This window comes from Sus scrofa, chromosome 13 (genome assembly GCF_000003025.6).
Source record: "Sus scrofa isolate TJ Tabasco breed Duroc chromosome 13, Sscrofa11.1, whole genome shotgun sequence".
Lineage (NCBI taxonomy): Eukaryota > Metazoa > Chordata > Mammalia > Artiodactyla > Suidae > Sus > Sus scrofa.
The window spans coordinates 39105824-39120507 of record NC_010455.5 but is presented as its reverse complement, the minus strand read 5'-3'; the positions used below and the strand labels follow the sequence as shown (position 1 = coordinate 39120507).

The 14684-nt window shown below is 36.5% G+C and overlaps 1 protein-coding gene across 1 annotated transcript in view; it reads right to left on the bottom strand.

Moving 5' to 3' along the window:
- APPL1 (adaptor protein, phosphotyrosine interaction, PH domain and leucine zipper containing 1) overlaps positions 1-14684 on the bottom strand; it is a 35813-nt gene that overhangs the window by 4462 nt on the left and 16667 nt on the right. The window contains 8 exon segments of the mRNA NM_001134966.1: positions 1151-1333; positions 1739-1830; positions 4634-4690; positions 6177-6219; positions 9087-9275; positions 9957-10115; positions 10834-10916; positions 12098-12244. Coding sequence (NP_001128438.1) covers positions 1151-1333; positions 1739-1830; positions 4634-4690; positions 6177-6219; positions 9087-9275; positions 9957-10115; positions 10834-10916; positions 12098-12244 — 953 coding nt within the window.

Sequence of the window (14684 nt, the reverse complement as noted above, 5' to 3'; positions counted from 1 at the left end):
TGACCAACCTATTAGTGATGAAGACCCCTGCCCTCACACTAAGTTAATAGGCTGAAGTCAAAGTTGCTACACTTTAGAAGATGCAGATGGACTGGATATTTAGCCACAGACACACAAAAATCAACATAATAAATCGTGTTGTGAAACTTGAAATTAAAATAAACTAGGACAGAGGAACAGCTGATTTAGCTTAAATTTTAGCTACATGAGAAAAATGCCAGGGATTTCCTGGGACTGTAAAAACCTATTTTTAGGTTCTCTAAGTACATGTCACAAGTTAACTTGAACATTTTGTAGTGTTAACCTGTATTTCTCAAAGCACACCTTCCAGAATGAAGAAGAAAAGCTAACTAGAGATGGAAGTTACCTGCCTCCTTAAGTGTGTCTAGCTTGTGGCACGCCCACCACAAAGGAAGAAAAGTACAAATCAGAGTAAGTTTTGTCAGCAGAGAGCTAAGTGGTTCTGAAATAACACTGGCTTTAAGATAACATGAAAGTGATCTCCCTAATACATGTCTGACCTCTTATAGCAAATGCTAAGTATTTCTGTGATGAAATGTAAATACCTTTTCTTGGTCACAGCCATATGTATCCAAATTACTACATTATTAGGTGTCCATCCTACTTAATAAATAATTTGCCATAAGGTATGTTTCCTTCATCCACAGCCCCAAAAAATAAAACTGTAACTGCTTTGACAAAGACTTATTATATAAACAAAAGATAATTCATCAGTAACTCATAACATGATAGTGTTTTAGTACCTTCCTGGAGATTTCTTTTTCTGACACAAGATAATATTTTCCAATAAACCCATAGCACATGTATTACTCTCAAGAATTTTTAAAATATTGTCATGACCCAAAGATATGATCTTCGACTTTCTTCTGTAATTTTAGGAGTAAATACCTTAGAAGTAGATCTGATGAACAGCTGAAAATTAAATATTCTAAATATATTATCTTTAAGTGAGGCAGAAAACAATGAGAAAAACCTGCATGATTCTTCTCCAACTGTCATAATTCTATTAGGTAATTATAGAATGTAAAATAGCCAATGTACAAGATATGTGAAAGATGACTCTCAAGTGTAGAAATGGAATCATAAGCCTACAGACCACAGCACAGTATCTCCATGGGCTATCACACACCTGCCTCCCTGGCCAGAGGCTTTTGCCTGGCCAGACTGATCTTCGCACACAGGAGAAATGATGTCAAACTGTATTGGGGTGTCTGGGGCAACGAGAGAATCTAAAGAGAGGGCAGCCAAACTTGAGGACTCAGATCCTAAGGATCCTGAACTGCTGGTTCGAGCTGTCGGTGGCCGAGATTGTCTAATAAGCACAGAAGAAAACAAGAAAGCATTGCATTTAGTTTTCTCTTTGGTACACTGAACACTTAAACTATGAGAAAAGAAAATATAATTTTATAAGTCAATGAGAACAGATTTCAATAAACAATCCCACGTCAGAGCTACTTTATCAAAAGGCTTCTTTCCTTCCAATTACTAAATTCAGAAACATGAAACATAAATCACATAACCTAGAGATAAACAATAGGGAAATTTGGAATCATTATTTATTTAGCACTCTTGCTGGCAAAATTACCAATTTGAAAATACATTTTCTGAACTATTTTGTACTAATATAACTAGTACTGCTAAAATCAAAGTGTAGTGTTTGCTAACATTTTTAATTGCCCATATGGTTCTTTAAATAACCCACAGTCTGGCAACTCACCCTGCTGGCCGCAGGCTCTCGTGCCTCTGCTGGAAAGATGGGGAAGGAGTGACAGCTTCCAAAGCTGACTGATTTACTCGTGCAGCAATTTCCTATTTTTTTTAAAGGACCAATTAGTAAAGCAAGAAATCCAAAAGTTTAAATATAACTCTCTCAACTGTCAGTATCTTCTTGAGTTAAATTTTATTTTTGTTTTTTGTCTTTTTGGGGGGGTGGGGTGGGCACACCCAAAGCATATGGAAGTTCCCAGGCTAGGGACTGAATTCGAGCTGCAGCTGCTGAGCCTATGCCACAGCCACAGCAATGTGCGATCCAAGTCAGGTCTGCGACCTACACCACAGCTCAGGGCAACGCTGGATCCTTAACCCTCTGAGCAAGGGCAGCAATCGAATCAGATTCGTTTCCACTGCACCACAACAGGAACTCCCTTGAGAAGTTAAATTTTAAATGTAAAGTTACTAAAGTAATTCCCTTCTCTTGTATTAATATTAAGATACATAATTAACTTCACAACTTTATAATTTGTTTCCTCTTACTTCCTGTAAATCTATGAGGGAAATTGATTTTTTCTACTAAAACGCATAATAAGAAATTTTTTTCCTTAAATTTTTAATTACCAGATTTTTTGGATTAAGTTTGTATTACTAGCACCTAACACAGAATCTAGCATTTGGGTGCTCAAATTTGCTAAATAAATTTAAAAGGAGTAGGAAATAGTCAAAAAATAATAAAGTATTTTATAACTATGATGCTGAAGTTTTCATAATTTTCCAGAATATATTTATGCTCAGAAATATCTGTATATTCATTAATTGATAAAGTTATCAGAGATATTTTCAGGCAAAATTTGAAAAAAAAAAGCTTTCCATAAGAAATATTTTAAAAACTTATTGTTTTATTTAAAACACTAGCTAAATAAAATAGTATATACATTAGAAAAAAATAATCACATAACATTTTTGCACTTCTGGGTCCTATATATAGCAAAAATATGAAAACAATATCACAAATTGATCAAAACTTCTTTCATTAATACAGATAAAATAATTCTGGATAATCTGGAAAATATTAAAACTTTGACTTCCGATAATTAGTAGGAAAGTAAAATAAGCCTGAATTATTCAAATCTGAACACTGTATTCTCTATGTATTCCCTAGGTATTAATAAGTTGTCCAATCTGCATTTGCATTTTTTTGTTGTTCCCAAGTGACATAACAGAAAGAAAAGGCTAGATTGGTAGATCAGGTTATTAAAAACGAAACACATCTCTAGTGTTACCACTGATTTTCTGAGATTAAACTCTTAAGATCATTATAAAACTAACAGAAATTACTAATATTTTAGAGATCATGAGATTTTCTTTTTTTTTTTGGCCGCACCCACAGCATACAGAAGTTCCCAGGCCAGGGATCGAACCTGAGCCACAGCAGTGACAATGCCAAATCCTTAACCACTAGGCCATGAAGGAACTCCAAGATTTTGTTTCTTTAGTTCAAAACTTTTCCTAAGCATCTAAATCATATGTGTCTTGGTTGGCACCTCAAGACCATACCATAAAAACAGAACCTTTCTTTTCCAAATTGTTCTTCTCTCACCTGGGCTTAAAACCTCGAAGTCATCTTTAATTCATCCCCATCTTTTATAACAGCCAGTTTCTTCATCCTTTACAGTGGGTCAGTTACTAACTAGTCTGTCAATTTCTTTTTACCAGTTTCTGTGATTCATCCTTCTCTCTTCCCTCAGGTTACCACCATGTTCAGACCCTTAATTCATGCGTAAAGTATGATAATGGCCTCCTACAGTCCCCTACCACTCCTGTCTAATCAACTGTTACACAAACAACAGTTTAAGACTTAGAAGAGTGAGAGCTTCCTAGAGAAATTATCCCCATTCTGCCTCAACTGAAATCATCTGCCCCACCCCCAACCCCAATCAGCCTCACAAAACCCTGGGAGGCAGCTGGGTCCTCAGCCTAGCTGGCCTACCACTAGGCCTACCAAGACTGGCAGAGGTCAGATGGCTCCTTTCTTAAACTATGTCTTTTCCTAACTATACTGCAGTATGGTCTCACTTCATTCCTTCTGGAGTTCTCTGCACCCCTGGGTTCTGCCTGTATGTTTGGGCTGCATCTACAGCTGTGTCTACTCTGCTGAGTTCATCTGATTTGATACCGGCTACTCAAAGCGTATGAAACTGGCAAAACTTGAAAGTTCAGGCTGCTCCACCCCAGACCAACTAAAACATAACATCCATTTTAACAACATTCCCAGGTGATCTGAATGCACATTTCAGTTTTCTATTATTCTCCATTAAGAACCTTCAATTCTAATTACACAACTAGTTTCATAAACCCATCATTTGTGCACTTGTGCTTTTTTTTTTTTTTTTTTAAATTCTCTTATCTGCAATGTCTTCTCTTTTCCTCAAAATACAGACACATCCTACCTGGCTCAAGTTTCTGCCAACTCCATAGAATTTTCTCTAAATAAGTCCATGCTGATCTTAATGTCCTCAAATCTTAAACTTTTAGTCATCACCATACACTTGACATTATATATTGATTTATATGAAATGTTAAAGTTTTAGCTTTGTCTTCCTACACACATAAGCTCCTGGGGGCAGAGGCCATGCTTATTTTTCTTCTTATCCTTATTCTCCATAGTGTGCAACACAGTGCTAAACACAAAGGTAAGGCATTTCTTGGTTGACTGGTTTCAGAACCTTTTGAAATAATTTATTGCCCTAGGAAGATCAGATACTCACTCTATACATGATAATAATTAAAACTCTCCATTGAAGGACAAATTAAAAGATTAGATAAAATGCAAAAAAAAATATAAGCAAAGAATTATTCAATTTTGCCAGATCTGGATACCATAAAATAAAAATATTACCTCTGGGTTTTCACTTAAATATATTTGTTTAGATATATTATTTATTGTACAGATCCACTGCAAGAGGAAAAAAACAGAAAAATATGATTAATAAGAATTAATACAAAATATGATTAATAAGAATTAATACAAAATAGGATTTTTTTCCTGCAATGCTTCTCTTCTAAAAGACTGTTGAATATTTACCTGACATAGAAGTTTCATTGGAAGTAATAACATATAATCTTATAATAAAGATCTTCCTATATATGTAAAGATAATATATTTGAAAGTATAACAGAACAGTGAACAGATTTATTTTTTTAAAGCCCAAATTTATTTATACAAGGAAATAAAAAATATAGCTATCATGTTAAATTATACATTTAATAGTCTATATTTATCTTTTTATATCACATCCCCCTTAAAACCCCACCAGTCTGAACCCAGTTGTCATGATTAATATCAATGTTAAAAAAAGTTGAGCTAAATATATTCCCTGTAAAAGTATTTTACATACTTCCCCTTCAGGTTTATAAATAACATAGAAAACGCTCTCTGCTTCACTCTAGAGGATTCCAGTGCCTGAGGAACCTCACAAAACTAACCTAATATTGTTTGGTAAACCTTGCAAAGAGCAGACACATGTCTGCTCATGATTTCCTCAGAGACCAAAAGCAAATGTTAATACCTACTCTTTACCATAAATAAAAGTTGATTTCTACATAATTTCTAACCTTGTCTTTTACCAACACAATTATATAATAGATAAAATGGCTCAAAATAAACCTATAGTAAATTTTCACTGAAGATTTCTCAAGACAAAGTTTTTGCAGCATCAGTTCTTGGTAGTAACTTACCTTCCATATTCGATGTATCAGGAGTAAAAATGGAGCCAAAAATAAAAGGCTAATAAGGAAGAACAGACACTCCCAAATTTTTGTTATTGTCTTTCATATCCCCTAGGTTTTAAACTTTGTTTCCTGCCATGCTACATGTGCTGCAAATACTGTCTCAGAGAGTTGGTAAGCAAAGGGAATAAATTAAACTCTTGCCTCATGATACTAACAACCTGCCAGAAAGCAGTAGTCACAAGATCATTTCTGAATTTGAGCTTTTAAAAAGACAGCAAGAGATGATCTCTATAGGTCCAGTTATAAAATTCTGTGTGAAACTTAAGAATGTTGCTTGAGGACAATAGATTTTCAAAATTTAATTGATTAGGATTTTCCAAATTTCTATTATGAACACAGAAATATGATCTGTCATCAGAAAAATATCTCAGAGTTCCCGTTGTGGCGCAGCGGAAACGAATCCGACTAGGAACCATGAGGTTGCAGGTTCGATCCCTGGCCTTGCTCAGTGGGTTAAGGATCTGGTGTTGCCGTGAGCTGTGGTATAGGTCACAGATGCGGCTCAGATTTAGCATGGCTGTGGCTGTGGCATAGACTGGCAGCTGCAGCTCTGATTCGACCCTTAGACTGGGAACCCTGAAAATAACAAAAAGAAAGAAAAAGAAAAGTATCTCAAGATGATGCTGAAGAATTAAGTAGATAAATTTTACCTCTTCATGGTCTTTTTTACTCTCTGCTTGCAAAATTGAAGACCTAAAAAGAAAGGAAAAAGTTTGTCAACTTCTTCTACAGTACTTTTTTTTTTTTTTTTTTTAATTTTATGGCCACACCCATGGCATATGGAAGTTCCCAGGTCAGGGACTGAATCCAAACCATAGTTGTGACCTACACCACAGCTGTGACCTAGGCTGCAGCTGTAGCAATGCTGGATCCTTTAACCCAGTACACCAGGCCAGGGATCAAACCTGTACCACTGCAGTGACCTGAGATGCTGCAGTCGGATTCTTAACCCACTGCGCCACGACAGGAACTCCTCTAACATACTTTCAACATGAGGTGAGAAATTTTTTATCTTTAAAGATACACATAACAGCAATCAGTATCAAGATAAAACAAACAAACAAAACTCAAAACCAAAAACACACAACTAATCAGCATCTTAGGGAAAGGAGACGACCAGAGGCATCAGGACTCAGATTTTAACAGCTCTTGACTTTTCTATGCCAAGATGTACCAAGAAAGAAATGTACTGGGGAGTTCTCACTGTGGCACAGCAGGTTAAGGATCTGGTGTTGTCTCTGCAGCACCACGGGTTCAGTCCAGGTCCCAGGGCAGTGGGTTAAGGATCTGGCATTGCTGCACCTATGGTGTAGGTCAAAGCTGCAGCTCAGATTAGATCCCTGGCCTGGGAACTTCCACATGCTATAGTGAGGCCAAAAAAAAAAAAAAAAAGAAAGAAAGAGGAGTTCCCGTTGTGGCACAGTGGTTAACCTATCCGACTAGGAACCATGGGGTTGCAGGTTCGATCCCTGCCCTTGCTCAGTGGGTTAAGGATCCAGTGTTGCCGTGAGCTGTTGTGTAGGTCGCACACGTGGCTCGGATCCTGTGTTGCTGTGGCTCTGGCATAGGCCGGCAGCTACAGCTCCGATTAGACCCCTAGCCTGGGAACCTCCATATGCCGCGGGAGCAGCCCAAGAAATGGCAAAAAGACCAAAAAAAAAAAAAAAAAAGAAAGAAATGTGCTGGTTTTCAGAAGATAGACTGTAACAAAGGTGCACTGCAATTAAGATAGTGCATATCAACTATCTAACAGTTACCATATGTATTTCAAATATAACTCACTTATTAGAAAAATACTAATTTTTTTAAGTTATTTATTTCTTCTTGAATGTGGTAAAATAAAACTTTTCAGAATATGAATCACTAACATAGGGATATTTAGTTTTTCTATAGATGTTAATATTTTGAGTTAGAAAAAAAATTTTTCACTAATTTGGAATCACACTGAGAATGTGAAATGGGAAATCATATTAAGCATTAGTAAAAAAACTGAAAATACAAAAATCTAAGTACATGCAGTAATGTTAACAACTTGGTAATTTTGACAAATGAAAACAGGGACTCCCAACATCTACTGTGATAAATGACACACAGTAATTGACATTAATTATACGTGTATAGAAGGAATATGAAATAAACATCCAGTATTTCCTCAACTATTTAAAAAATGTACTTTGGGAATTCCCTTGTGCAGCAAGCGAAGAATCTGACGTTGTCATTGCAGCGGCTCTGGTCACTCTTGTGGTATGGGTTTGATCCCTGCCCTGGCAACTTCTACATGCTGCAGGTACAGCCAAAAAAAAAATGTACTTGGAATAAAAAATAAAAACTGTAAGGCAAATGACCAAAAAGTTATGTTGCTTCTGGTTAGTGAGATTATAGCTTTTTTTCATACTCCTTTTATATTTCTCTGTGCTTTTCAAAAATTTGTTCTAAAAGCCTCTCTGGGAGTTCTTGTTGTGGCTCAGCATGTTAAGAACTGGACATAGCATCTGTGAGGATGCAGGTTCAATCCCTGGCCTCGCTCGGTGAGTTAAGGATCTGGTGTTGCCATGAGCTGTGGTGTAGCTTGCAGATGTGACTCATATCCCATGTTGCTGTGGGGCTATGGCTGTGGCCAGCAGATGCAGCTCTGATTCAACTCCTAGCCCAGAAACTTCTACATGCCATATCAGCCCAAAAATAAAAAAAAAAAAAGGCTACGCTATAGATTCTTGTTTAATGCAAAGGTAGCATAAGTTTTAAAAAATGGCATATAAACATTAATGGCCTAAATAATTAATTTGATCAGAAATATTTGATTAACATTTTAAAATATTACTATTAGCATCTAGTACATGCTAGGCACATTACATATGTTAGGTTTCTATTGCTTTTTTTTTTTTTTTTTTTTTCTTTATTGGCTGCACTTGTGGTATATGGAAATTCCCAGGCGAGGAATCAAATCTGAGCCAGAGCTGTGACCTACACCACAGCTGTGGCAATACTGTATCCTTAACCCATTGCTCCAGGACAGGGATCAAACTTGCACCACTGCAGAGACAACACCAGATCCTTAACCCACTGCACCACAGAGGGATCTCCTAGATTTCTATTCTTTATAACAATTTACAAAATAGGGACTATGGTTCCCCCAGCCCCATTTTACACAGAAAAATGAAGCTCAGAGAGGTTAGGTAACTTGTACTATACAAGAAGGACTGTGTAGGACTACACTCAGGTAGTGGATCCAGAATTTGAACTTTTTGACCCCAGAGTTGAAGCTCTTTCCACCAACTTGTGCCACCTTCCCGATACCATCCTGGATTTTCAGTCACCAGTCTCTTAACATGAAATCACAGGTCTTTACCATATAACCTTGCTTTGTCAACCTCGAAATATTGACACCACTGAACCAAGTCAAAAAAGAGAATTCAACTAATTTCTACAAGATTAAAAAGAAAATATCTTAATACATAATAATTCTAAAATATCTATACAATTTCCAAATGAAAAGAATTACCCTACATTTCAGTAGTTTAAAATATGACAGATTTTATTAATAGTGGAAAAATACTGACTTTTTTCCATCAAAAGAAGTGATCTGAAAACAGTATCGCCGGTCTTCACAGTCCACAGCCATTACTGAACAGTTGTCTATGTCCATGGCCAGGCCTCCGGCTACGTCCCCACGGGCCTGACTCATTAGGTTTCCGCCCTGCGTGAAGTAAAACTGTCTGTCCCAGGTAGATGACACCAAGCCTGTTTTACTAAATGAAGAAAATACATTCACTCTTTAATAACAACACATCTGAAATCTTATCATAAGCCAAACACAAGATCAAGAACATCACAAAGAACCATCTTGCAAAACGGCACTAAGGTGCCTAGAAAATATAAACATCAGTTTTCAATCTCTAAAATAAATTCATATATGCTGACCCACTTATGTGAGTGTGCATGTATATATTTCCAAGACAAGGTTGGAAACTATCAAATTACAGCTGTTATAATGCTGTTCCCTAAAATATAGTCCAACTTTCAAGGGAATTAATTCAAAGCAAAATAATTTATTTTACTGCTAGGGTTAACTTGCTTTATCCTATCTTCAGTTAAAAACTAAAATTTGACTTGATGGTGTAATTATGTAAGTATAATAAATTATATTTAATAGCATTCACATGTTATGCTAGATTTATTTAAACTCAAACTGGTTTCAATTTTTAAATAATTCTAAATTATTCAATAAATATCTAAAGAGAATTTTACTTCTGAAAATTATTCATGTACCTCATCTGTCAAAAAGTTGGCATAAATACTAATACCACTGACTAAAAAGATTCAACATTTAGTAAAATCAAAACAATTTGGAGATATCAATTCTATCCTGTAATCACTCGCTATTACCTTAAATGACACACAACATATGAAAATAACAATAGTGTTCTTACTTCCTAGCATTAAGGTAGCCAGCTTTCCGGGTTAAGTTTCGATTAACAGGAAATTTGGTGGGATCTGGGTCAGGCACATATAAGGGGTCACTGGCTACTTCCAAATCCTCTATTGTCTGCTGCATGGTCTCTACATCACTGTCCATTTCCCTGCGAACACTAACACATAAAACAGATTATTTACTACCAACCACGACAAAGAACTCCATACCAATCACGTTTATCTGTATATTTGTCCTGTATATATTTTCTTAAAGAGAACAGCAGTGGTGTGGGTGGTTAAAGTAACATGAACATGTTATGAAGCAGCTTTGTTTTATTTTAAACTTAGATACTTTGGAAACAATACTAAATTCCAAAACTAATGAAGCCACACTGATTAACTTTGGAGGAATTTTCAAACTATTCTGTCCTGTGCCTTTAAAACAATAATCATTTTTCTCTCTCTCCATATTGCAGATTAACCACATCAATGCTCTGACTTTTGAACCTAATTGGAACTGCATTCTTTCTCTTTAAACTTTCATGGCTTAGGAGGCAAGATTTATTTAGTAATCTCCTACCCATCCCCTACAATTCATATAATTGTGAAGATAACTCACTTTAGTTAATTACTATTATGTATCTGTTATATTCAGACATAAAACACAGTTTACAGTCAGTAAAATACCATCAGATTTGATAATGCTATGAAATTCAGAGTTCAAATTTTGTGGAAACGATAGTGAGGAAATCAAGATGCATCAACGAGCCACTCAAGAAATACTTTCATGGCAGGAAAATAGTCCCTCAGAAATTAAGTGGTAAATATTTTTAGATTACATATTTAACTCATTCTCATAATTTCATTTGCAATTTTAAGGAAGAAAATACTTACTTCTGTACACTTGTTCCAATATTAGTTAAGAATTCTTCCAGTTGGTTATTAAGATTTTCTGAACCCATCTTAAAGAAACTTATCTGAGGCAAGAAGATAAGTGGGAGGGGAGGGGAGTGGAGGGTTGAACAACAGAATCATACACATATACAAACAAAACACTTAATCGTGTAAACAGTAGTCACCAAGATACTTGGTTAAGCAAAAAAGAAAGGATTAATTCCCGTTGTCTCAAAATAGTTTGAAGTTTACTAGACTTCTACTGGACATAGAGCCACTGAAGAAACTACTTGAATTTCAGTGTGCATCTTCGTATATATTAATACATGCATATGGTAAGCAAACTTTTTAAATTGGAAAATATATTTTAAAACATTTCAAGTAAGTCATATGGATAAACTATTTCATGTTCACTACAAAGATAACTATGTTTCATATCTGAGGAATAATAAGCACTCATATTGGAAGGTATACTCAAATTTCTTTAAATTCTTGCTTTTTAGGGGACTGCCATTTCGTCTTAATGTTACCCGAATTTAATTTTCCAGTCTCTTTCCTGATGCGTAATGCTTGGGATACCCTGGAGTTCATCTATTATTTTTAACTCAGGAAGCATGCAAGGAACATGAGACAAACTCAAACATATCCATTCTCTTTCAGATCTATTACGAAGCAAGAGTGGAAACTCTAGCAACAGGACTAAGTCTGGAATTCATTTAGCTTTCTGTTCCCTGTCCCCAGCTGTGATGCACAAGGCCGAAATACAAGATAAGTGGTTTCACTTACCCAATGATTACTGAAATCTTCATTTGCAAGGAAAACCATTCTCCCTAACTTCGTTAAAATAGCACTCTGATCACATTTTTTTAAATTACTTTAAAAACACAGACACAAATGAGTTTTTTTGTTTTTGTTTTTTTGTCTTTTCAGGGCCACACCCATGGCATATGGAGGTTCCCAGGATAGGGGTTGAATCAGAGCTGTAGGTGCTAGCCTATACCACAGCCACAGCAACGTGGGATCTGAGCCATGTCTGTGACATATACCACAGCTCATGGCAACACCGGATCCTTAACCCTCTGAGCGAGGCCAGGGATCAAATTTGCATCCTCATGGATACTAGTCAGATTTGCTTCCGCTGAGCCACAATGGGAACTCCGAGTATTCTGCCCTTGGTGTGGAATATCCTTACACTTAACATAAAATCAAACTTAATATAAAGGCCTTAGGGCAGTTATAATCCAAAATACAGTACAGTATTCACCTGAGCTTGCATGTATCCAAGTAGAGGTTCTAACAATGCTATTTTCTTTTTGTATTGAAGAGTATTTAATGCACAAAAATAATGCATCATGGTCTGGTGTTGTTTTTTTCTGGAAGTGTAGACATCTTCTGTTACTTCATATTTCACCTTTGAGTGAAAAAAATTAAAAATATTATTATTTATTTCATTTTGAATTACCTTTACTAGTAGCTGAGGTAAAGAGCCTACCCAAGGTAAAAGATGCACTAGCAGCAATTGTGCATAACTTTTTTTTCTGAGACAGAAATCCTGCAGAATACTGGCTAAGAAAGTTTTCCTGTTTTACTCCCAACCACTTTATTTTTAAAATGTACCTTAAAAGTAGAATTCTGTACATAACTAAGAACACTACGGTACCTGAACTAAGCATGGCAGGGAAAGTCTACCACATGGAGGAAAAGCAGACAATAGTTTGGTGTTAGCTTAGCCATTAATCTTTGACCTTTTTCAGTTCACAGCATACCACTCTCCTCCTAGTTCTCTGTTTCTCTTTCTACTGCTTCTCTTTTCTTGTACTTGTTTTCCTTCATCCACACTTAAATTATGTGTGCTTCCCTGAGTTCTTGTATTCAGACAAGTATTTATTGAGCACCTATTACATAATATATACTGTCTCTTCTCTTCTGCTTTCCTTAGAATACCAAATCAAGTACCAAGAATATTCTAATACATCAAATTTTTATGTCTTGCATCTCACTTTCCCAGTTGTCAGAAGAAGGAGATCTCTAGGTGGATTCTTTTTCTTTCTTTTCTTTTTTCTTTTTTTTCTTTTTTAGGGCCACAACTGTGGCATATGGAAATTCCTAGGCTAGGGGTCAAATTGGAGCTGTAGCTGCCTACCACAGCCACACCAGATCTGACCCACATCTGCAACCTATATCACAGCTCATGGTAATACCTGATTCTTAACCCATTGAGTGAGGCCAGGGATCAAATCTGCCTCCTCATGGATACTAGCTGGGCTTGTTACCACTGAGCCACAACAGGAACTCTTCTAGGTGGGTTCTTTCTTTTTTTTTTTTTTTTTTTGTCTTTTTGCCATTTCTTGGGCCACTCTCATGGCATATGGAGGTTCCCAGGCTAGGGGTCGAATCAGAGCTACAGCTACTGGCCTACGCCACAGCCACAGCAACAACAGATTGTTAACCCACTGAGCAAGGACAGGGATCGAACCCATATCCTCATGAATCCTAGTTGGGTTTGTAAACTGTTGAGCCACAAAGGGAACTCCTCTAGGTAGGTTCTTTATGTGTATATGTGTGAATGTGCTGGAGACATACAAATCTGAAGACAGTATCTCCCCCTGCTCCTCTACCTTGTTTCTTAGCTCTCTTAATTTTTCCAAGATCCATCCCATCATCCAAGAATTTTAGGACTCATTTTTTATTCCTCTTCCTACCATAACTAAAACAAGTCTTCTCAATTCTACTTTTAAAGTATCTTCCAAAAGTATTCCTTTCTCTCCACTTTCAATAACAACCTTAGCTGAGACTCTCCTAATATCTTTGCAATATCTTTTCACTGGATTTCCTCTAGTCTTGTCCCCTTCATATTTCCCTTCATATTTTTATTCTATAACACAACTGCAAGGTGCTACACATTTGCTTAAAATCCTCTGGTGGCTGCCTACTCCAACATACATTTCAGTCATTGACATAGTAATCTGGTCCCCAACTACTTCTTTCCTATTGTTTGACCACACTTCCCCCAAATACATCCCATGCTCCAGAGACACTGATATGATTTTCTTTCCATTAGCATAGAAATTATTGCTAGAAATAAATAATAATTGTATAAGCCAGGTACTCTGTGTGCATTCTCTTTCATCTTTATAACTACTGAGGTTTTTTGATAGAGAGATAAAGAGTTGAAATTAATTAACCAGTGAATGATTTCAGGCAAATAAGCAGAAGAGCTGAGATTAGTCCCCAAGCTGTCTAATTTCAGAGCCAGGGCTCTTAGCCTTTATATTCTTCAGACTCTACCATGTGTCTCTTCAAAGGCTGTTTTTCTTCCAGAAATGCCCTCTTCCCACCTCCAAACCACTGATGCTGCTCATCTTCAATGCACATGGCACCTCCTAAAAGTGTAACCTTTCCTGGCATTCCCACTGTGGTACAGCAGGTTAAGGATCCACCATGGCTGTAGCTGTGGTACAGCTCGAAGCTGCAGCCTGGGAATTTCCATACTCTATGAGTGCAGCCAAAAAAAAGAAAAAAAATATAACCTTTCCCAACTCACCCATCAAAGACATGCTGCTCTCTCTGTGCTCTCCCAGCATTTTGTTAAGACTTTTTTACTGGCCTTTGACTCAGGGTTATCATGCATTCTCTTCATCTTTGTACTGTGACATCTGCTCTAGTTGCATGCCTTCACACAGGAGGCCTTTGATAAATGTGGATTATCCACTCCTTGAGGGCATGTTGTTTCCCCACAGTACCCAATATACAGTAGTTGCTCAATTACTCTTTAAAATAAATCCAATTGGTGGAAGAATGTTTTTAAAAATACCCAAAACCCTGAATTCCTGTTGTGATGCAGCATAAAT